Source organism: Saccostrea echinata, unplaced genomic scaffold (genome assembly GCF_033153115.1).
Source record: "Saccostrea echinata isolate AGI-Se365-2 ecotype Australia unplaced genomic scaffold, CSIRO_AGI_Sech_v1 ptg000012l, whole genome shotgun sequence".
Taxonomy (NCBI): Eukaryota; Metazoa; Mollusca; class Bivalvia; order Ostreida; family Ostreidae; genus Saccostrea; species Saccostrea echinata.
The window spans coordinates 11,589,653-11,613,741 of record NW_026889761.1 but is presented as its reverse complement, the minus strand read 5'-3'; the positions used below and the strand labels follow the sequence as shown (position 1 = coordinate 11,613,741).

Here is a 24,089-nt window from a genome sequence, read left to right as displayed (position 1 = left end):
GTACTCCGAGGTCTTGGTTGTTATAGAATTTAGAAGACAGGTACAGGATCTATCTATCCTATCTGTTTTTCTTCCCGTTAATATCCACCAAGTTGTGACAACTCTGTATCCGGTGTAAGTAAATGTGGAAATACAGGAGAATATCAAAATATTCCCTGTGTGTGTTTATTTTTGTCTGATGCACAGAGTGACACCGACTCTCAAACAAGACAGTGCTTCGCACGGGAAAGTTGAATTCTTTGCTTCCTTTAAAATAGATTCTAGTATAAGTATAAGCACTACCCATGCACTTGAGTTCCTATGCCCCCCCTCTTTATTCAAAGGGCTGTGGTTTGTAATTTTTAACTGATGCATCCCCCTGAATAAGCATCTATAAGAGCCCACACTCTAAAGTCAAGGTTTCCGTGTATTTTTCTCATGCATTTTTTTTTTTTTGTTCCTTTTCACATACACATAGCAAATTTTCAATCGCAAACAGCTGTTACGTATCGATTTCTTTTGACGCATTCATCAACAGCCAGTACAGATATTTAAAGTGAAAACAATGGTTGGCTTATTTTTTTCCTCGTATCCCTGCGCTTTTTAACGTCTATCTCCTTCATGTAACATATTGTAGGAGCTGTGTGTTGAACAACAAATACTACAACTTCAAACATGTTCTTCTCTCTCTTCCGATACATGAATTAAAAGACGCAATTCTTTCAAGAAATACAATAAAAATTTTATGTTCTTTATATCTTTTATTTTTTACAACAATAAGTTTCTCAACAACTTTTCTGACTTTTGTTTTGAGGAACACCAAATATGATGAAAGCATACAAACGTTTACTACATAACATTCAAACAGCGAACACCAAATATCTTCACACATACACAAAAATGAACACTTTGGATGTTAAGTCGTAAAAAGAGTTATCAAAAACAAGAGAAATTTGAGATCATTTTTTCTTTATGGATTTTCTTGACAAATTTGTGCGATGTACAGAAAGTCTAAGGTTGAGAGAAACTTTTTTTTTCTTTCAGTCTTTTCATTTTTTTTTCTCTTTCAATATTTTCCATCCTCTGGTATTTCATACCACAAAACAATAATAAATATGGCAGAAACGTGTCAAATGTTCTGTATTAAAATATCTGAATATATATTTATAAATAATATATATCTATGAAGATATGTTCCACTTTTTCGTGAAACTTTTTTTTCTCTCAAAGATGTAGTTCTGTTAATTATCTTTTTACAAATAAATAGCACAATTACAAATAGGGATTTGTTTTCTTTATAAGAATTGACAAATAATAAAAAATTATATAAATAATTGATGAGATCATACTGCTAGCAATGACACTGTCATTGTCCGGTTGTCAATTGCACATTTATATATAAAGTCTGCCCTTGCACTGTCCACAAGTCCTCAATATGAAGCCGTGTACACATTTACACAGGCGAAGTCACAAATTGTGCAAAAGGGGCATGTTTCGCTTTTAATATCGAAAAGGAAACAGGGCTCACAATGGTAACTGCAAGAAAGCTTTGCAGGATTTCTTTTTTCATCCCATACACATTAAGTCCAAATAAACTGTAATTAGCGTAGGTCTCGGGAATTTTGGCAAGAATAGGGCGCTCTTTGGCAAAATAGTCCTGCATGGAATGCTCACTGCTTTATTTTGAAGATCGGGCCCTCCATTGTAGATCCCTGTTTCTAGCACTATAATCCTGTTAAAAAAAGAGATCCATCAGTAAAATACAACTTTAACATCGTGTTTGGTAATCTGACAAAATAATGAGCTATTGACGCTCTGAAACCAATTAGCTACATGCCCCAAAAGAACATTAACGTTATCAAGTGTTTACTATGAAATTGTTTGGCAAGGTCGTTGGCATCACTTCGTACAACCTTAAAATACCCTACGCCTTCGTCAACATATGGTTAAAAGTTGACAGTTATAAATGAGGAAATGTCACATGATTTGTTACCTTGTATGACACAGGGATGTTTTAATTTCTTATCAATGTGTAGCCAAAACTCAAAATTAAAACATTTTTCTTTCTAAAATTGGTGTTAAAGGTGAAATTGACTTCATTTGCATACAAGATAATAAGCGTAAGACGACCTAGAGCTACGTATCCCATAAGGCACCGCGGTAAGATAAACTGACAGTTATGACCTACAAAAAGCTGCATAAGGAATCGGGCTTTATGCAAATGTACGTGCGTTTCCCAGGCCTTTTCTCCGGCGGAGCGCGAAACACCTTGTGTTAACTACTACGGCGTACTACGAGATGCCTGCTTGTAAAATTCTGAATGACCCCATTCTGACTCGAGTGTCGGCCATGTGGCATTTCTTCACTAAATTTAAATCTCCAAATTTTTAAAACGTGCAATCACCGCAAGGTTTTTTTCTGCTGGTCGTGCACTAGTTTGACTTTTTTCGTGGTCGTAGCTGTTGCACTATTACATTACTCTATTCAATTGATGGCACCAGCTGATCTTTATCGCGATGTAATCTTTCCCTATTTCCCCCTAGCTGTGTGACTTTCCAATAATACGATTACTTCACATAACACGTCTATATATGTACTGAAAGGTTTTAAAAATATGCCCATATTATTTCTTCCGCGTTCAGATGAATCAAAGTCTGATTGTTTTACACCTAAATAAGTATTTTTTTTAAAACTTGGTATATCTTGTTGATATCACTGTTCGAAATTTCGTGTCATGTTTAGCAGACAAGTGCAAATGAAAACGTAAACAAAATCAAAACCCTATTTTGATTCTTCTCCAGATTTTATTGGGCATGTCTCCAGATATTAGCTTAAACCATCGTATGTTGTGTGGGTTTATACTATTTATAGAATCTATATTTGTTTTCGGATTCCATAGTGATTCCCTTACCTTTCTTCATCATTACGTCAAATATTACAAAGAAATCCGAAGGCAGGCATTGATTTTTGTGCAGGATATACATGAATAATTAACTTACATTTAGAAGCCCTTTACATTAAGGGGCTACAGCCGCAGTTGTTTGGTCACTGTCGCTGATGGGGATAGATCGGCCCTCTTTCTCTTTTTCATAAAATCTGCAGAAAATAGAAAAAAGATTTAATTAAAATTTTATCTCACTTTATAAAAATCATTAATATTCCTCACAAAGATATTTATATATGTTTCATTTACAGTACAATGGACATAAATTTCAAGTATATATATAAGTCCATATATAAGTGTAATTATGTTATAAACATATGTTTAGTTCTTGTGAACAAAGGAAAACTTATCTGTCAACAACTCATTACATAAATTATAATTGGGAAACAAATATAGAGTGTAAACAGATTAACGGTCTTGATTGTCAATTTCTTGTATTATGTCATGAAATATTGCTACTTGATTATTACGGCCTGTGTGTATATATAACAGCACGTGTCAACCACTATTACCCGTCCAGCTCGGCATGGGGTGACATGATTGATACAACATAGCTAACGACGACATAAATAGTAAAGTTTAAGTATTGGATACACCGCGCAAAAGCGAAACAATGAACAGCTTTGTATAAACTTGCACAGGGAGATCATGAATGAACCAGGGTTAACGGAAAAGTTGGCATCTCGTCAAGGCGAATCGACATACAGCAATGGTGACACGTCCGTGCACGATCAACCTCGCGTCCAATCGCGCGACCTAAAACTAGTTTCAAAACATTCCCGCACTAAGTTTAAAGATCCGAACCAACACGTTGGTTTTTAAATAGCCAGAAATACACATGGTGTTTCCATTTACAGGTCTACAAATTAAACAATTTCCCCATCAGCTACTCGTACTGATTGTGAGAATTCGTGACTCATCCCCGTACGCACACACATCCGCGGCAATGTCAAAATTACAACTGCCAAGCAGATCGTAGTATTTGTATCAAGTGCAGAGTTTGTTGGTTTGACCTAGATTTGACAAAACACCTTTCCAACTGCGTTGTTTATGTTAACTTAAATTCATCCTAATCAATAAACATTGCAGTTTAGGGGATATGATAAGAAATGCGTAGATTATCGGTTGTCATGCGGAAACACATGCCGTACCAAGTTCCTCATGTGAAAGGAGACAGAAAACGCGAGTCACATAAACGGAACGAATTACAAAAATATCGCAAAATCAACCTATTCTCTCTCAAAATAGTACGTTGAAGGTCCCAGAAATTTTACTTACTTGGCATCTTTGTCTGTTTCAGAACAGGGGGTGTGTTATTGCACGTTGATTCCGTTTCACTTTTCTCTGTATCATTTTCCAATTCCATTTTCCTCTTCAGTGGATGAAGTCGCTCCTGTTTTGATGTGTATATCCTTGTGTAAAATTCAGGGGCCGTAGTTGTAAGTTCCCACCTATCTGATAGTGGAGTGTCCTTACAAATGTCAAAATCGTACTTTTCTTTTGCTACTTTTAAGTCCTCATTTAAACATTCTTTATAAATTTTGGTCATGTATTCCCTCTCCATTACACTCGGAGAACCAAATAAATTCCGGCAACACTTCGGTTTAGGTTTTATTTCGACCATATTTACTGTTTTCACTGTACCACTAGCTCCGTCTAGCATACTGAAACTAACGTGCTCTCGATCCGAATAATAACACTAGAGTAATAGCAAGTCAGAACACGCTACGGTAATCTTGATCATGGCAGCCAATCGTTGCGCAGTTGGGCGGGGTTAGCTTTCATATCATCACGTGACGTCGACGTACATAATAATCAATATGCATGTTATAGTATAAACTACAAATGTTACGATTCCTCACATTTAATAAAAAAATGTACATAGCAATGGGTAAATAGTGGAAATCTTAATAGTGTATTTTAAAAACCTGGTAATAGCAAGCTTTTCTTAAAGCTGCAGTTAACATGGTTAACGTAGTAAACATGGAAAAGTCAGTTATGGTTTATTGAATATCTAAAAATAGACACGAGCCTGGCGTGTTGGCACTTGCTCCAATGTTTACTGAGGCGAAACTTCCTAGCCAATACTTTACTGCATTCAAAGGGAGATAAGACCATTTTTGTTCATTATACTTTTTGGAAATGGAAATTATTTTAACACCCCTCCCTTCATTTTTTTTTTAAAAATATTTACAGAAAATAGAGTATTGGTTGTTTACTGTTCAGATTTGTCAGTCCTCCACTTTGTTCATTGAATTGGAATGTTCACTCGACACTTCTGAGGATTAATATTCCAGATTCTGTTTGATTTCGTGTATATTCAACAGATGTTTGGTGTTATGGGTTAGGTCACAGTTCGTCTGGCCAGTATAAATATTTAACCAGGTTGTGCACACGCACTTTAATTCAATTTCAACATTTTTGGTGTGTATTTAGTCCAACAGATGACAGTGTAATCTGACATAAACCACTCAAACAAAGAACTTATGCTTGAAAATCTATAATTGTCAAATGAAATATTATCGGAGATGAAAAAAAAATGACATCACAAAAACAACAACAAACAAGAAACATAAATGTCAGTTATATTCAATATGCTCGCGAAGATTAGGCAACGGGGCCAATATTTTATGCTGCCCTTTAGATCGCCTCAAACCAGTATCGTGAAACTTGATATCGTTGAACATTTATCCGTGCGGTACCTTAGTAGATGATGGAACTGGGCCATGTCTTCATAAATGGTAATTAGTATACATAATCCACTAATTAAATGCACATTACGAGCTTTGACCACAAACCAGGATGCTAATGAACTGTTTGAAGTAACGGTATGGTGTTTCTGAACAGTATCTCCACTATATATAAGGAGTATCTAACTGGTCAAAAGGATTATAACATTCCCGACATTTCGACATAGTTAACCTTACCAAATCAGCATATTGCATCATTTCATTTATTATCATTAGCACAATAGTAAGCCTAATAAAATTAAATAATTTTTTTCAAACATGAAAAATCATTTCAACTTTTTAAAAAAATTTCAATAAGCTATGTCGACTTCATTCAAATAAATCAAAATCTTTGCGAAACCGTTATCAAGTAATCTGCATGAAATATCGATGTATAATTACTTAAAAATCTCCACCAAAGTAGACAGATAAAATCACGAAAAGATAGAAAAAGTTTCGGCATCTTTTAAAAACTTCTGCAGATTACCAAAAGAGGATTATGATAAATGCTTATCATAAATCAGATGTCCAAATATTTTGTTATGAAAAGATAAACGCGCTACACATGTTTGTTTATTCCTTTCATCATAGGGATAAGTCAAATAAGATCTATTTAAAGACAGATATTTAACAAAAGTAATCCTCGGAATGAAGAGGTATTAAACTGTGTTGTGGGACGCTACCACCGGCTCCAAAATTAAGCACTTAATGGCTCAAAAGATGATAAATTCTGGGAGGTCATTTTGGAATGACCCAACTTCCAAATTTTATAAGAAGATGGTTTTCTTTTTTACTTAAGGACTGGAAGAATGTAAAAATTTCCCTTTCCCGCCAAATGCTAAAATGTGGCAATCCCTGGGGACGGTACGACAGAATTATCTCCCGTTGAGAAGTAACAGTTTCGGCACATTCCGGCTTTTGTCGGCGAGGCTATCCAATTAAGTCACAACTAATTTCTAAATCGATAAAATCACCATGTAATGATTTGTAATTGGATTTTTATTGTGCAATCAAGCGCTAGTATCTTTGAGGTTGAATTAGCTAACTTCTACCATGGCCCAAAGATCAAACAGAAGCAGACAGACAATTCGAAGCGCCACCTTTTCCTTACGGTTAATTTGGGTTTATTTCCGATAATCAAAGAAACAAGTTACTGAAGGGGAAACAATTTGTAGTAAATGCCTCTGCGTGTGTTAATTTCACGTCAGTTTAAAGCTTGTTTTCACCTCTCCTTGATAACGTCCTTTCAAGCTGCTTGCGCAAACAGATGCACAGATGCGCCGTTGATAAACTGAGCCAAAATAATCATTTCTTGAAATTAATGAATTAAAATCAAAAGATTGCTTTCGTTGCATGTTAATCCACAGCGAATCTCAAGATAATGGGGTTTTGTCTCTATTAAATTTTCTTTATGTCACCTTTTATATTCTTTAATTGCCTTTCTTTATCTGAAATCGTAAAGAAATTTTGTGCTTAAGGCAGTCTCATAGACTACAACCAAACATTTTCAGTTTTGGGGAGGGGGCACTAACAAGCCAAAAACAAAACAAAAAAAAAACCAAACAAACAAACAAAAACAAAACAAAACAAACAAACAAAAAACAAAACAAAAAAAACAAACAAACAAACAAAAAAAAAAAAAAAACCAAACAAACAAACCAAAAAAAAAACCAAAAAAACAAAACAAAACAAAAAACAAACAAACAAAAAAGAGGTAGGAGTCATCATATGTAAGTATCTTTGTTTTCTACAGGATACTATATCCACGCTCTCCAGGCCATCTTCCTACGAATTAACACCCTCACTTTAATTAATAATAAAAAATAAATGAATACACATGAAATATCAGTTTAAAATATTATATATATAACATCCGATCCCTCTTCAGGCGGATTTGATGGTAGGAGTTGCATCCGACATTACAAATACCCACGACCATACATTTATTTATTTCAAATTTAGGTTCATGGCAAATGGCATAAACAGATTCCTCTTGAATTAAAAAAAAAACTAAAAAGGAATAATTTTTAACTTACTGTAAAAAATGTGAAGCTTTATAAAACACTAGAATCACTTTTCATTTTTTTTAAGCATGGATTTTTTCTTTCATTATAATTTATAAATCATAATTTTTCTTTCATTTGTACCAAGTCTAACTGGTTATCCCGCATCCCCCTTTAGAACTGACTGATAGAGTTTATTTACTCTCTCTCTCTCTCAAAGAAAACCTATGAAGTCTTGGTGAGTAATTTTTCATCCTCAGCTCTTTAATTTATCTGGATTACTTGTACACAAACATATATATCTAAGTGTGTTTTGACCGGATAGTGATTTAAGATAGTAGATCCTTTATTCTCCATTCCTTATCTAAATAAAACGAAACATTACACGTCCAATAAGCCTCTTTGGTCATCTAATTACTGTTTGTCCATTTGGTACGGTATAGTACCTCAAAGTGACCAACCTTTTGAACTTGGATTTTTGTGGATAAGAGTTTTTTCACTAAAACTAATTTGCTTGTGTAAATAGAGATTCAACATACGAAAAAGCGCCTAAAAATTAAATGAATAATTTAAATTAAAAAAAAAATGAAATAAAAAACATGCAACCATTTAAAGTATCACCTATGATATTATTTTTCAAGCAGATTTACATTCGAAGGCAATGAAAGATTTTCCCCAAAAGTATATGGTTAACAGATGCCTTTTGTATTACGTAAAACTCATTCACGGGACCTAGAATAGGTGAGAATGATAGATCAATTTTCACAATAACTAGAAAGAAATGCCGACTTTGGCCCGTTACATCACTACCCTATGCGAAACAAAGTGCCACCTTGGCGATAAAACCCCCTAACTATTCCAGCTACAGTTTTGCTTTGTGTAATCTCCCTTTGTTCTCCCTGATTGCGGACATGATTGTAAACTTGTTCCCCCGCCCAGGTTCCGACACCTAAGCAGACTCGGGGTACGTGAGGAGCTCCCGTGGTGCCCCGCTATTCTCTCCCGCCTGTTCACAGAGGGCCCTCTCACTGATGACTTTGTAATGTTCCGCAAATCTCGCTCAGTGGTGTAGGGAAAATCCTCGTAGTATATGATTTCACAGAAAACGTGATAGACAGGCACATAATGACCATGATAACCATAATCATGGTACCTAGTTTACACTTAAAATCTTTCTTCTTATTAAAAATTCTCCTGTTTTTAAAAATAATAAATCCATCATATTTCATTTATTGAATTGAATAATTAGGATTGGACCAAAATAAGTTCACAAATACGAGAGAGAGAGAGAGAGAGAGAGAGAGAGAGATTTGAGTACTCTTTAATAAGAAGAGCAATATTTATTTCCATGGTTGTCAAGTACATTTTGATTAATTTAAACTCCGTAAACATCGCGCCTTTTCAGCATAAATCTTCCTTAAATTCACGTTAAATAGAGTGGTCACTCCAACAAAAACGGTGACTGATGGAGTCTGTCGAGGAAAGTAAACTATAGAGAGATGAATATCCGTCCAGGTGTGCGCTTCTTGCAAACTAACTAAAAGTTTCCGGAAGTTATGTTTTGTAATTTAGTCTTCATAGAATTCGAATACAAAGAGGAAAGAACATTAATAAATACATCGCTGATATAATTTTGATTCTTGAAGACTGGGGCTTTAAAAGACGAGTAGATCTGTCAGAAAAATAGTAAATGAAATGTCAAAATAAGCCGTAAAGGCTACTGTTGGATTTTTAAATCACGTTTGTTTGAGATGAAAGCAAACCTGATACCCAGTCCCTCACGGTAGATATAACAATTACAGCAGCATTACAAGGACAATATGGAATCTTATCCAGAAATTGTTTACATTAGTGGGGTGACATGTTGGTCGCAGGACCCGAGGATGCGAGTTAGATAAGGGTGTCACCAATGCCCGAACGATATTGTCCAATTTTCCACCACCCACCCATATGACACGGATACACCCCAGGCAGTATTTGCAATGTTTTGACAAGTGTATATTTATGAAGCGAGATCAATTTGATAAAGTTTCAAAATTTTAACGGCAATTTCGTTTTAGGGCATTGTGCCTTTTAGTCAAATTAGGTTGTATTACAATAAGGAGATCATCTACATTAATTATGTATGTGTACAAACATTTGATTCGAAAGCGATAAGGTGACAATACAGACAAATTAATGTGTTGTCATTTGTAAAAGGGCATGTACATTTGTATAGAAAAATTCCCTTTATATGTTTAGATATAGTCACACCGGAATTTGTGTCATGGGTTAAATTGACAGGTACGAAATAACTGGATTATCAATTATTTTCCGCACATTAGGCAACACAAAATCAAAATGTCAAATAAATCACCCCCCAAAACTTTCTCATGTTAAGAAGATTTTAATAAAATGCGAGGGATGATTGAATACAAAATACAAACATGGTAACGGTTGGGTTAATTAAAGCCGGTTCTATTGTCCGCGGTATAAGATCCGACTGATAGTGTCTGAATTACAGGAGAGCGGTTTATTGTACCTGCCAGCACGTCATCACCTTTCTACTACACCTGTCTGCCAATATTACCTATCTGTTACATATATAGCTGTCAGAAACCTGTCTAGAATACAAGTGAATCAAGATTTTTTTTTTTTTTTTTTTTTACATTCATTGATAAACTGCAGTGAAACAGATAAAATGAATGAAATATTTGAAAGAATTTTTTTTTGTAAGTCCCAGAAAAATCTGATATGTTGAAATAAAAGGAATAATTTAAAACTCCTCTGAAAAAAAAAAACCTACAGAAAATATTCTCACCCTGAATTTATTTTAAATTGTGTCCGTAACATATTTCCTCTCTCTCTCTCTCTCTCTCTCTAAAAAAAATAAATAAAAGAAATAAAGGCTACACCGACTTCATTAATCTAATTAACGATTTTATGTAAAGATGAATCATTGTGTATTGGTTGCTTTAAAAAAGATATAATATTACATCCATGGCAATTCCTAGGACTACACTGTGTTTTGTGAGTAAATAAACCGTCGTCATTAGAAAGTGACACAGAAAAAAATGTTGGCTGTCAAGTGCAAATATTTGGCAGACGGTACATGCCAATCGAGTAATACGCACTTTTGGCTCATTAACTTATACATGTTTGGCAATTAAAAGTCTCCATTTACTAGATCGAAATTAATCTTCCTAATGACAGCTTAATAAATCATAAGATTACCTCACAGAAGTCGAAAAGTAAACCTTCGATGAACATTTCAGCGCCACGGGGTAGCGCGCCAATGTCTCACAAAATGGTTCATTGAATGCAGGCATAGACAGGCCGGTGGTCCACCCCGCGCGCGGGCAACTAAATTTTGTGTATATTATGCAATATAAAAATTATTCATTGTTAAATATTCATGGCTAAAATTCTGTACTTCAATACCAAATAATTAAAGCCAAATTGCCATCTATAGTTAAAAAAAAATACTAAAAACTAACACAAGATAATTATATAGGGATCGATGATAAAGTTGTCCATTTAGTATTATAAGCATCCCAGTGACATTACTTTATCATCTCTATATATCCCCTTTTTTGGGTTTAAAATGACATTTTATTATTACATGCTTTATTTCATTAATAGAGAGAGAGAGAGAGAAAAAAAAACAAATCGGTCGTCCATAAACACTTTGTTATATCAAATCTGAATTCCCTAGATTTTTTTCTCAAAAATAATATTAATATTCTAAAAATGCATGAGGAAAAATGATCCAAATGGATTTTTATACTTTTTGAGTTAAGACTTGGTCTAGAGAAATTTATTTATTTATTTATTTATTTATTTTAACATGAAATAAATAAATGCCATTTACGTTAAATTTGTTACATGTTTTAAAAATTGTCTTTTTATGTACGAATCGAATATATTTTGTAGTTACTTTGTATTTTTGTCAAACGACCACACTAGTAAATTGTAGATGGATTTTGTAATTGAAAAAAAAACCCCTTAAAGTATACATTTGAACACAGGAAAGAATAAACTAACCTGGCTTTGTTGGTTTGAACATATTTTATTGTAGTTTCTAAATTTTACAAAGGGAGTTCTAAAAACTTATTACGCCCTCTCCCGACATGTAAATTACAAAGATTAAATTAGGTCACAGTTAAATATGTACATTCAAAATATTCAATATTTGTGAAATTTACAAATCAATGCAATTTAAAGAATCATACATATAATTTTGTATATACATGTATATATAAATAAATATATTTATATTAATACTAATACTAACATGTGAATCTGCCAGAATGTTTAATAAAAGTTTGAACAGTAGAGAAAAGACGTTGCTGAAGGAAAAGGGTTGAAATAGGCTATGCAAGCTGGTCAATCTTGTTCACTTTTTGTGAATAAAATATTGTTTTAATTAATTATTGATTTTATGTATGTTATTGTTTGTTGTATTCATGACTATATGCCAATGTATGAAGGTGTTGTCAATAAATAAATGAATTGAAATAGTGAAATTAAAAAATGCTCTTTGAGACATCAGATAGTATATGTATTGATTAAGAAATGACCATTTATTGTATAATAACAAAATAATAATAATTCATAATTAATCGTGTCTGGCATGTAAACAAAATATTCAATATATCTGTGCCAAATTTCGTTACCGCCTAGAGTCACTATATAAGCTTTTTTTGTATGTGTACCTGTGCCAGATTCCAGAGTCAAAATATAGGAAATTGGGACATAATTTAAACTGCAGTTTTTATATAACGACCTTGAGCTTCAAGGATAATCCTTTTGAGTAATTCCAATAAAAACACGATTATGAGTAGTTGTGTCAGTAATCATATCAGTGCTAGGTGTTTGTTTTCTATCTGGAATAACAACTGTAAAGAAAACACAAGAAAAATCAAGAAGTTGATGTTACCCAGTGTAAATGATTATAGAAGAATACATATTTGATTTGCGTATTCTGGATATAATACATGTACATGCATAAATTTAAACAGTTCAAGAGAGAGAGAGAGAGAGAGAGAGAGAGAGTCATAATCTTAAAAGAAAAAATTAAGATTGATCTCATTTACCGCTTGAATTAATAGTCCAACTGTCATATTTTAAATTAACTGGATGTTGTGGAATACAAAATGTACTGCAACTGTTGTCATATTGTAAATTTTGTATTTATACTGACACCCAGTAAATCTATCGTTTCCAATATATTATTAAAGTATGAATGTTTTTTTAATGACAAGCCGCTTTTAAGTTGAATCCTTTACATTACTCTCTATGTCCCTTGCATCTATTAATACTCGAAACAAAATATAACTGACACAAATAATGTCGATTTTTGGACATTGGCAGTAGTAAAAATTGGTCATGGTTTATTTTTTGGTGATTTAAAAGTGTCCATGGTCAATGTCCCTTGGCCGTAGACGTCCCATTACTGCCATGCAGCGCCTCTGATGACCCTCAATTATAGAGGTGTTCAATCCATTAGCATTCATTATTTGTACAATAAAAACGTCAATGTGAGGTGTCTACGTTGACGTCCGCGTCCATTTATCTCCATGACAATACAGGTAACAATGTAAGTAAATGGTTCTTTCTTCTCGAGACTCTTTACTTCCCGTGTCAGACTGCCATTATTTCCTTTTATTGGCGATTGAGAAAGTGAGGAATTTGGCGAGTTATGAATCAAACGGTTAATTAAAGGTTACCTTCATGGGAAAAGGACGATTTATGGTCTTAAATTTCCTTCCCACTGAAAGCAAAATAAAAAAAAAAGATAATGAACTCAAATTATAGACTGGGTCAGCGAGTAATTCTTTGAAAATTCACGCAAACTTTACCGGTGTTTTGAAGATTTTTTTCCCATTACTTTCTGGCAATTGGAAGAGTTTTGCGATTTTATATCATATCTACGAATCTAGATGCTTATTTAAATTACTTTTTAAAATAAATATCTACATTAAGTTTGTTTCCTTTCTTTCATTAGTTACTTTTGCAGGTAGGACTGCGAACTGTCAGGACATAACGACACCGTCACGTAACTTTTCAACAGCTGTTCATTGAACAAAAATGGCATTCATTATGGCATGTAGAACCGTTATGCAAATGATGTTATTTGCATACGTCGTATCTAAGCTCATTACTGGACATCAGTTGATAAGATTCAGCGCGGGACTGGCACAGGACCGCAGTAAAATTTCTTTCTTACTTACCTTACACCTCTTGTTTTAATCGCAGTATTTAGTAAGGAATTAGATGTCTGAGGACATAAATAAATTATAGATAAATTTGACACTGAAAGTCCGATAAGCATGTGGCTGGTCCGATTATTTTATTTGTACTTAGCACCAATAAAGATACGCAAGGTTTGCATGTAGACCAAATGGGCCAGTGACGATAACTTTTGTGGTACATTTTAATTCAATGAACCAAGTGCACAGGGACTTTAAATATACGAATGTGTTACGTAATAGAGCAATTACTTACATAAATTGGGCAAAAGTATGTGAATTAGCCAACCGCAGTCTGGATTCAACACTGCAAACCACTCTTCAGAAGAGGCAGGAAGCGGATATTGACATAGAGGTCTTTAAATGACTTAATTTCAAGTGAATTCTATAATAGTTACATAGAACAGACCTCATCCTCTCGAAAAGAGGGAATGACAATATTTTTTATATAATTAATACACCATACTTAAAAAAAATCCCCGAACAATCGCTGAAATTGCTTTTAACCTTTGTTGTTATTAAACTGAATAGTTTGTGACCATTGTTTCAAAATTTTATGGGTTTAAACTAACAACACACACAATGTCCAGATTATGTCATTCGTTGCTCAAGATGCCGGGCGGTTTTGTTCTACACTCTGTCGCAAAATGGCAAATTTTACGCAATATTAAAACGTCTCTTTTAAAACCTTTCCCCCCAAGAACAATGGCTGAAATCGCTTGAGCTTTTTTTTCATAATATCTAAAAGTTATGTTTCAATAAACCTTTTAGTTCATGATTTTTTTTTTTTTAAAATGGGTTATAAATAACACACGAATTAACAACGTTCAAATTTTATCATTGGTTCATTTGTGCAATATGCTCAAGATGTCCACGGTTTTGTCCAAAGGGATGTCTGCCGTTCCTCGGATTTGATTTGTTCTTCATCTAGTAAGTCAACATCTGATTTAATTCATCTGTCCAAAGTATTGTAGGTTTCAATCAAATTTTGTGTATGATGCCATCTGACGAAAGGAAAGTCCCCTTCGCACGAGGCCTGCACGCGCTTTTTCTCGCGCACCAGGCCGCACCTGCTCATGCGTTGCGACACATTCTGCACTGTGCAAACAACGCCGTAAAGAAGCTGCAAGACGGAATTTATCTTCTATGCTACCCGTAATTACTGCAGACCTGTCATTTGTGTGGGATACTTAGCTCTAATGAAATTAAAACTCTATGAACTTTTTATCTTTAAGCACCGTTGTTTGTTATCAAAGATCGATCGCAAAAATCGTCATCTGTTTCTAAATTACGACTTGGAGGCTTTGGTTTGAGACGTATCGGGCTAGTTATTGAAATACTTCGCTGTGAAGTTTATTTAATTATGTAAGTGAAACTTTATAAATATCAATAGCACATCGGTGACATACAGGTGGGCATAAAAGCTGGTTATAATTAGCCTTTGTGCAGCAGGTATGGAAGGTGTCAGAGGAAAAGAGTAACAATGGAGCCTGCTTTGATTGACAAGAGAAGGACTTTGTCAACATCCATAGGACTTTTTGTCAACAACTCTACACGTATATAATACACACAGCCGGCCCTTGTTTTTCTACTTAAAGTGTACTCGGAAATTGTAAATGAAACTGGACAAAGACTGACCACTGGGGTACCGGTCAGTTTTAAAACACAACGGAAAATCACGGTAGTGACATTTCCTTTGTTCTATGAACAGAAAATGTCCGCTTATATTCTGTCATATTTCAGCGCATATATCCACAAAAAAATCGCTTAAGAAATATATATACTGAAATAAAAATTTTCTGCATTTTAAATTGATACAAAAGTTCAAAATTTTGAAAAAGGGACCAACATGGCTAAATTCCTCCCATTGAAACAAGTATATAATTTAACTCTACAATATCCATTAGCATATATTTTTTCCACATAAACACCATCTTGCTTTTCAGGCAAAGGGACAAGGAGGAAAAAAAGACAGCAGGTATCAAGGCGTCCCTCCCTAATTTGGCACGAATCCCCTCACGTTAAGTATCCAGTACGCATATGATTGTCTAAAACCCTTTTGAACACCATGGAAAAGTGCCTTAAATTGTCCTGGTAATTTGTAGATATTGGACAGTTTTATTCGAAACCAAATGAAGGATATAGCGCCAAATTATACCCTTAACGGAACAATTTACTTTTGACGTTTTTATGGCGTTACACGTAGACGTAAAATGGCCCAACACAGTCGTTAAAAATAATCCCATTATGTGAAGGCAAATGCTGATATTCTACGAAGCTTAACCATTTCCAGTCATAAAACAATAATAAGATGGCTTAAGTGGGACTATCTCGTTACGTTCGTTTCTATAGATTTGCGCCTGAAGTTTTGTAACAGGAAACTTGCTTTTTGAAGTCGGCCATTTTTATCAATTGTAGACCATTGTCATGTCTGAATCAAAATGTGACAGGTTGTTGCCATCTCATTTAGCTGTCAGAATTTTCTTTTTTAAGCCAATTCAAGTCATTTCGCATCTGTTTTTGATTATCAATCAATTGTCCACTTTGTCCAATTGGTAATAGGAACTGACCAAATGGTCATTATATTTTGTAAAACTCCTCTTTTTGTCACGCGCAAGTTCATAAATCCCAATTATTCGGGTTAATTTGAACACATTTTTTATCGGAAAAATGCTCTTGGCTCAAACCTTTATGAACTTTTATAATTCGTTCGTGACATTCTCCGGCAAATTTGAATAGCTAATCTTGAAAACTTGAGATTTAAGGATGCTGCATTCTAACACTTCATTTGAACAGATGTTATAAGAGAGAAAGAGAGAGAGGAGAGAGAGAGAATATTCCAATATTTTAAATAAATATTGATTATATGGCCTTTTGTTATCTGGGACACGTTTTAACTTTAACTTGCAGAAGATATCTTTATATACCAGTTTTAATTTGTCAGATTGTACAACAATTTATAATTGGAAATTAAAAAATAAAAACCCATGATTCTGAAATAATATGAATACAGCTGTAATAATAAAAAAGAAGGTCCGATTGTGGCAATGATGTTTCTATCATTACCTGAACCTTAAGGTTTAAGTTAAGCCAAATTTGAGCACTTATGTCTACATCAATCAATTTGCACAAATATAAAGAGAGTTCATGAATTTTTTTTTTATTTACATCTACCTTATATGAAAACGAAGATATGCCTTTAAACTGTGGAATTTGTACAGTGTCAAATTGGAATGTCCAAATGACAAGATATGTATGTCAGCTTTATCTAACGGTTGCTTTAAAGTTTTAACGATGTGACAAAAACAAATAACGTATTTCGCCTCAAGACTGTTTACTAAAGCCACATTCTTATCACTTCCGAGTACTGTAACAATCATAAGATATTGATTTTTGAACACCTTATTTTATGGTCATTGAATTTTGTTGACAGACAATTGATGGTCTCATTCATCGGCTGATCAGAAGGAATAACAAGTGCTACTAATTGTTCTGTTACGTCATAAACGAATTGAACAAAGTGTTTTCAATGTTAACGATTAAAATGATTGTAAACATCTTCAGATCTCTGTGTTTTCACCTCGATGGTGTGAAAGTATGTGCCCTGAAGAATCCAAACTAACGCTATCACTGCCATCTGAAGGAGCCGCCATTTCTTATTACGTCACCACCTGTCCACGAATGGCGCATTTTTCACATTAGCAGACGGTAATTGGAGAGAACGGTTATGTTTTACAACTATTTGGACTATAGATTTGGGAGACATTTAAAAGGGTAAAGCACAATAATCCCATAAAAAGTTCAATTAATTGTTGAACGCAAATTAACGTAAATTAAACAGGAAGCCCTAAAAGGCTCAAATATCGGTCTGCATAACTCATAATTCTAGAAACATGATGTAGATAAGAACTAAACGCAATGAAGAAAATTATTTGAAAATGTTGCTCAAATAAGATATTGGATTGCTAAATGCGATCTCACAACATTAGTGATGAAGATATCGCAAACATTTATCAACGAGTGGATTTTGATAAAAATGAAGTTTTCATCAAATCGACGCTTGTCACCTGTTTGTTCTTCAGTATACTTCTGTATAGGTCTGTGTGTGTGATTTATAAGGTTTTTATTTAAATAAAAATTATCAAGCGACATATGTAATGACATTGTTATATTAAAAACTATCATTCATATTCATACTCTGCCTTGCTCACTGGTCAAATAAATTTCATTCTCTGATAAATTATACAGTGTAGTTGTATAGGAAAGGCACCAGTGTCCCCCTTCTTGATATTTTCACACGAAAAGTACACAATGACGAAGATTAAATTTTACAATTTAATTTCACACCAACAAAACAACCACTCAAACTTCGGACATTCTAAATAATAATTCAGACCTTTAATCCAATTTCCTTCTCTCGGATCAATATTGACCGAGTCATTGGTACTGTCAGTCAACGACCCCTAATCAGTGTATCAACATCGCGCCATGCCAAGGTGTTCCATGTCCTCATGTTTGAAGTACGTACATGTACCAAATTTGTATATCAAAATCTCGTATCCTTTGTCTGGTCGTACCATGGATGGGAACCAATCCAGGTTTATCACTGGGGCATAGGATCCAAATTGCTTTACACACACACACACACACACTGTAATTTAGAAAAGCAGCTTATGTTGCCATTTATGAATTTTGTTAAATATTGATATTAATTGACGTCTATGTTAAATCAAAGAAAAACATGATGTTTGTATTACATGTATTAATTTTTTTTTTCAAGAAATAGAATTCATAAGCTGCATTTTGACGCTTGTTTCTTTGGAAAGACCAGAGATTATCCTGGTAAATTCTTGTATTCATTATGTAGCAGATATTGATGATTAAAAAAGGCATGGGAAATTAAATGTTTAATCACCAATTGAAGTAAGTATCATACTTTTCTTTATTAAATATTGGAAATTAAATATACAAATTATTCAAAAATAATATATCATGACCAAAAATACCTTGAAGTCTATGAATGTATGCAAGAAAAAAAATACACTGACACATTTATAGGTCAGTTAACCCTGATAGCCAGTGAGTGCAGAGCTCACCCTGGAAGCATGGAATGTTCCATATGAAAACCATCAAGGTTAGCCTATATAACGGAAACTGATAGGAGGAGAAAGTACAAGGTAAAAAGCACCTGTTTATTGGTATCTATCGGTCAACAGAACACTGTATTCTGTTATCTAACTCTTGTACACACTGTGGGACAGGTTTATAACAGGAAGGGGTCGATGACCACGGGCTGACCATTGCTTCACCCGATCATGTTTGGTCAGATTTCGAGGCCTCCTGTTTCTGCGGCGTAACCTAACAATGACAGACATTTCTCCAGACAGAAAGGGCTTTTTATGGCACCGGGGTCACTTAAGGTGAAACCACTATGCCGTAATCTGGTGTATAGATACTCTATGGTGCTGCTGATTAAGGATTATTCTTTAGAATTTTATACTGTGTAATCATGCCTCGTGGCCTCAACCTTTGTCGTATTGTATAGGAAAATACAAAATTTCTTTTTTAACAGGTATGTGTCCTGACCAAAGGAGGATATCAACCTGCGACACTGACCTCTTACACTGGACGTAAAACAGTGATAACGTAAAGCAATGATTAAGTTAAGCAATGGTGAAGTAAAGCAATGGTAAAGTAAAGTAATGATGAAGTAAAGCAATGGTAAAGTAAAGCAATGATAAAGTAAAGCATTGATAAAGTAAAGCAATGATAAAGTAAAGCATTGATAAAGTAAGGCAATGGTAAAGTAAAGCAAAGGTTAAGTAAAGCAATTGTAAAGTAAAGCAATGATGGAGTAAAGCAATGATAAAGTAAAGCAATGATAAAGTAAAGCAATGATAAAGTAAAGCATTGATAAAGTAAGGCAATGGTAAAGTAAAGCAAATTATGAAGTAAAGAAATCATGAAGTAAAGCAATGATGAAGTAAAGCAATGATAAAGTAAAGCATTGATAAAGTAAAGCGATGGTAAAGTAATAAAAAATGATAAAGTAAAGCAATGATAAAGTAAAGCAATGATGAAGTAAAGCAATGATAAAGTAAAGCAATGATAAAGTAAAGCAATGATAAAGTAAAGCATTGATAAAGGAAAGCAATGGTAAAGTAATAAAAAATGATAAAGTAAAGCAATGATAAAGTAAAGCAATGATAAAGTAAAGCAATGATAAAGTAAAGCAATGATAAAGTAAAGCAAATTATGAAGTAAAGCAATCATGAAGTAAAGCAATGATAAAGTAAAGCAATGGTAAAGTAAAACAATGGTGAAGTAAAGCAATGATGAAGTAAAGCAATGGTAAAGTAAAGCATTGATAAAGGAAAGCAATGGTAAAGTAATAAAAAATGATAAAGTAAAGCAATGATAAAGTAAAGCAATGATAAAGTAAAGCATTGATAAAGTAAGGCAATGGTAAAGTAAAGCAAATTATGAAGTAAAGCAATCATGAAGTAAAGCAATGATAAAGTAAAGCAATGGTAAAGTAAAACAATGGTGAAGTAAAGCAATGATGAAGTAAAGCAATGGTAAAGTAAAGCAATGATGAAGTGAAACAATGGTGAAGTAAAGCAATAGTAAAGTAAAGCAATGATAAAGTAAAGCATTGATAAAGTAAAGCATTGATAAAGTAAAGCAATGATAAAGTAAGGCAATGGTAAAGTAAAGCAAAGGTTAAGTAAAGCAATTGTAAAGTAAAGCAATGATGAAGTAAAGCAATGATAAAGTAAAGCAATGATAAAGTAAAGCAATGATAAAGTAAAGCATTGATAAAGTAAGGCAATGGTAAAGTAATAAAAAATGATAAAGTAAAGCAATGATAAAGTAAAGTAAAGGTTAAGTAAAGCAATTGTAAAGTAGAGCAATGATAAAGTAAAGCAATGATAAAGTAAAGCATTGATAAAGTAAGGCAATGGTAAAGTAAAGTAAATTATGAAGTAAAGCAATCATGAAGTAAAGCAATGATAAAGTAAAGCAATGATGAAGTAAAACAATGATAAAGTAAAGCAATGATAAAGTAAAGCAATGATAAAGTAAAGCATTGATAAAGTAAGGCAATGGTAAAGTAAAGTAAAGGTTAAGTAAAGCAATTGTAAAGTTAAGCAATGATAAAGTAAAGCAATGATAAAGTAAAGCATTGATAAAGTAAAGCAATGGTAAAGTAATAAAAAATGATAAAGTAAAGCAATGGTAAAGTAAAGCATTGATGAAGTAAAGCAAATGTTGAAAAATTCGTTAGATTCATAGTAGACATAAATAACTATTTATTTATAAGAAATTATATTAGATATAAATATTAGTTTACTGGGTGTATCTAATAACAATTAAATAAATACTATGAAAACGACAGATACCGAATAATATAAGGCTATATTCGCCGTTCAATTGCAAATGAAAACTTGGCCCTTCTCAAGGAAGTATTGTGTGTGTGTGTTTTAATATAATTTCTGTAATATGTCGGTGCTTACCAGAAGTCTCCCAGCCATTTTATGTGACACAAAACGGATACTTCGGACAGTAAATGCTATTTTATATGCCGTGATTTTTTTGTTGTGTCTTTTTATTCAGAAATCAGCTGGACTCTAGACCACCAGGAGACCATACCACCGCCATTCACGAGAAGTCTTATTTGACAGTGTGAACAGGATGGGATATCACATTTTATATTATATTTCACAGGTGTTTATTCAGTAAATTCATATTACTGTTACACGAAACTTGATAAACAGAATATCGTTTTTGGACAGTTCGGTTAAAATCCTCGCCGGTGACTGCACTGACGTGAACTAAATACAGAAATGCAAATTAAAGCTTTATTCAAAAATAAATAGTAAATAAATTCTACAATAAATAATTAATAGGCATCTCCCTTTACTACATGCGTTCAGTCTATATGACAATGTCATTCACTTCATCACTTGATTATAATTTGATACCTTTCTAGATCCGGCTTTTAATAGTAAGTTTCACAACCTTGAGAAACTGAAGAAGCCTGTTACAAATTGCCCTCTAAATGTGAAAAAAAAAAATCATATCCATATCCATCGAGACTAAAAATCTCACAGATTCTCCATCTTGTGATTTACTGGCGACTTATGGCCCAAAATGTTTCTTCGTTTCTCTGTTGATTGTATCTGATAATACTACCTCATTTGACACCATCTGGAGATGTATGAGGTAACGGTTGTTATAACATATGGTGCCGTGGCATTGTGTTAATCTGAGAGGAGCACTACCAACCTCGCTCTCACAACAGGTGCGACCAGGTAGGAGAATGCAGTAGAGAAGCAGAAAAGGCCAATCTTGAGGCGATAAATATTTACTTTTCTCATCCAATTTGACAACACGAATAAAATTTCATGGATCAGTTTAAGGGTTAAAAGTCAAAATGTGCTTGAGAACACACAAGTGTGTCAACTCTTATGAAATTGTTTGCATTTAAAAAATTGCATGATTCACTAAGACAGAACGCTTGTTTTATACAAAGAGACCTCAAATCGATTGCTTGAAAGAAATTTGAATAGTACTAGGATTATCAAAAGAATAAAAGGTCTGAGATATCAAAGGCGATTTCCTTGGTTCCTCATACAATACATGTAGAGTGAAGAGGACTTGAATTAGAGGCTGATAGCATTAAGAGATTTCGATAAAAATTCACCAATTCCGCAACATTCGCCACATGCTATTTTGCGAGAAGCAATGTCCGTCATTAGAGACAATAGACCCCAGAACAAGTTGTGACCAACACTATTTAAAGAAAAACTAATTGAAATGACAGCTAAATATCGTCTGATGGGATACCGTCAGCCTTGTCGTCTGCTTCACGTGCGCGGCGGACGCCTGCTGACTGTGTGCTGGACCACTGAGCCAGATGACCATACATCCGGATGACATGTCAGCGCCTGTCGAGATGGGATGGGGTGCTGATGGGGAGATAATGGGGATGGAGGCAGACACTGATAACAGTAATGTTCATAAACTCTGCGGAACCAGTTTGCTGACAGAGATAGAAGTAGACAAAGATATCGTCTCCCTCTCGTTGTGATTTAAGTTCAAACTGGAAAATTCTAATTTCTATGAAGTTATATTATTAATTAGTATCATTAAGAAATTAAAATGAAAGTGCTTATTTTTTTCGTTTAGCTTAAAAGAATGCTGTATTTCGTTATAAAATTTATGTTATTCGGGACCAAAACAAAAAAAAATCTTTAAAGATGCGACAACTGATTTCATTTGCAGCTGTTACAGTACGTATTTCAGGAAACATGTAATTACAAATCCAATAACGAACCCAGAAAATACCAATTTTCTCTATTATAAAACGAACACCTGTGATTTTTCCGGATTTATCTGTTTTTTATTTGATTGAGTCTCTATCTCGGATTACTAATAAAATGTCTTTATTGTTGGCCAAAGAAAAAAAAAATGGACACAAGAATGACCGATCCAAGTCGGAATTTTCACAGCCCATGTTTGACAAACACCTATCAGACATACATCTTTGATCTTTTACAAGTGTTTAATTACTTATTTCACAAGATGGCTGCAAAGCACTTCCGGCTAACGAGATAGTAGTATTTGATTGATAGTCGAGCAAAAGAAGTAGTTAACGGTAGTCTCGTTTTATAGCGATGGGTGCCTTTGAACATTAAGGGGCCCAAATAGAGTAACCCCGAATCTAAGGGTGTTTATTGACGTTAGTTCGTGATTTATTGTAGTGTGACTGCTTAAAAGATGAATTAAACTTTGAACGGAATTCTTAAGGAAATTTACGAAGGCGGTCGTGCGGGGACGTGTGAAATGTGGGAGGCATAAAGACACTTCATTAATCAGATCAATTTCCGATAAGCAAATGAAGAGTTTTAATATTTTATTAAAATTTCCGTTATGCTTTGTAGCAATAGGATGTACAATATGTCATTGCATTACGCTCGATGCACTATAATTCTGTCCTTCGGATGTCATTTTATCATAGTAACGTGTTTGTAAGAATATAATAAAAAGTCATTTGTTATTCTAACAAAGTCAACAGTTTTTACCTGGATTTGATTTCTATTTTAAAGTTCAGAAAGCAAACGACGAAATTCTTTTTGAATTGCCGAGTCTCTTATTGCCAAAAATCAATCAATATTACACCCATCTGTCATCTCTGTTA

At 33.8% G+C, this 24,089-nt stretch overlaps 1 protein-coding gene across 1 annotated transcript; it reads right to left on the bottom strand.

Moving 5' to 3' along the window:
* Window positions 1–720: 720 nt before the first annotated feature.
* LOC133185347 (uncharacterized) lies at window positions 721–4,648 on the bottom strand. The gene is made up of 3 exons (XM_061320493.1): window positions 4,202–4,648; window positions 2,979–3,075; window positions 721–1,711 (listed from the first exon to the last, which is right to left on the bottom strand). Exons 1-2 carry the CDS (start codon window positions 4,584–4,586, stop codon window positions 3,005–3,007), a joined length of 456 nt encoding a protein of 151 aa, XP_061176477.1. The 5' UTR covers window positions 4,587–4,648; the 3' UTR covers window positions 721–1,711; window positions 2,979–3,004.
* Between the last annotated feature and the right edge of the window lie 19,441 nt (window positions 4,649–24,089).

Coding starts and splice junctions, on each gene's coding strand:
- LOC133185347 (XM_061320493.1), bottom strand. CDS start 4,586: ATGCTAGACGGAGCTAGTGGTACAGTGAAAACAGTAAATATGGTCGAA. Junction 3,076..4,201: donor GAAACAGACAAAGATGCCAA/GTAAGTAAAATT, acceptor TATTTTCTGCAG/ATTTTATGAAAAAGAGAAAG.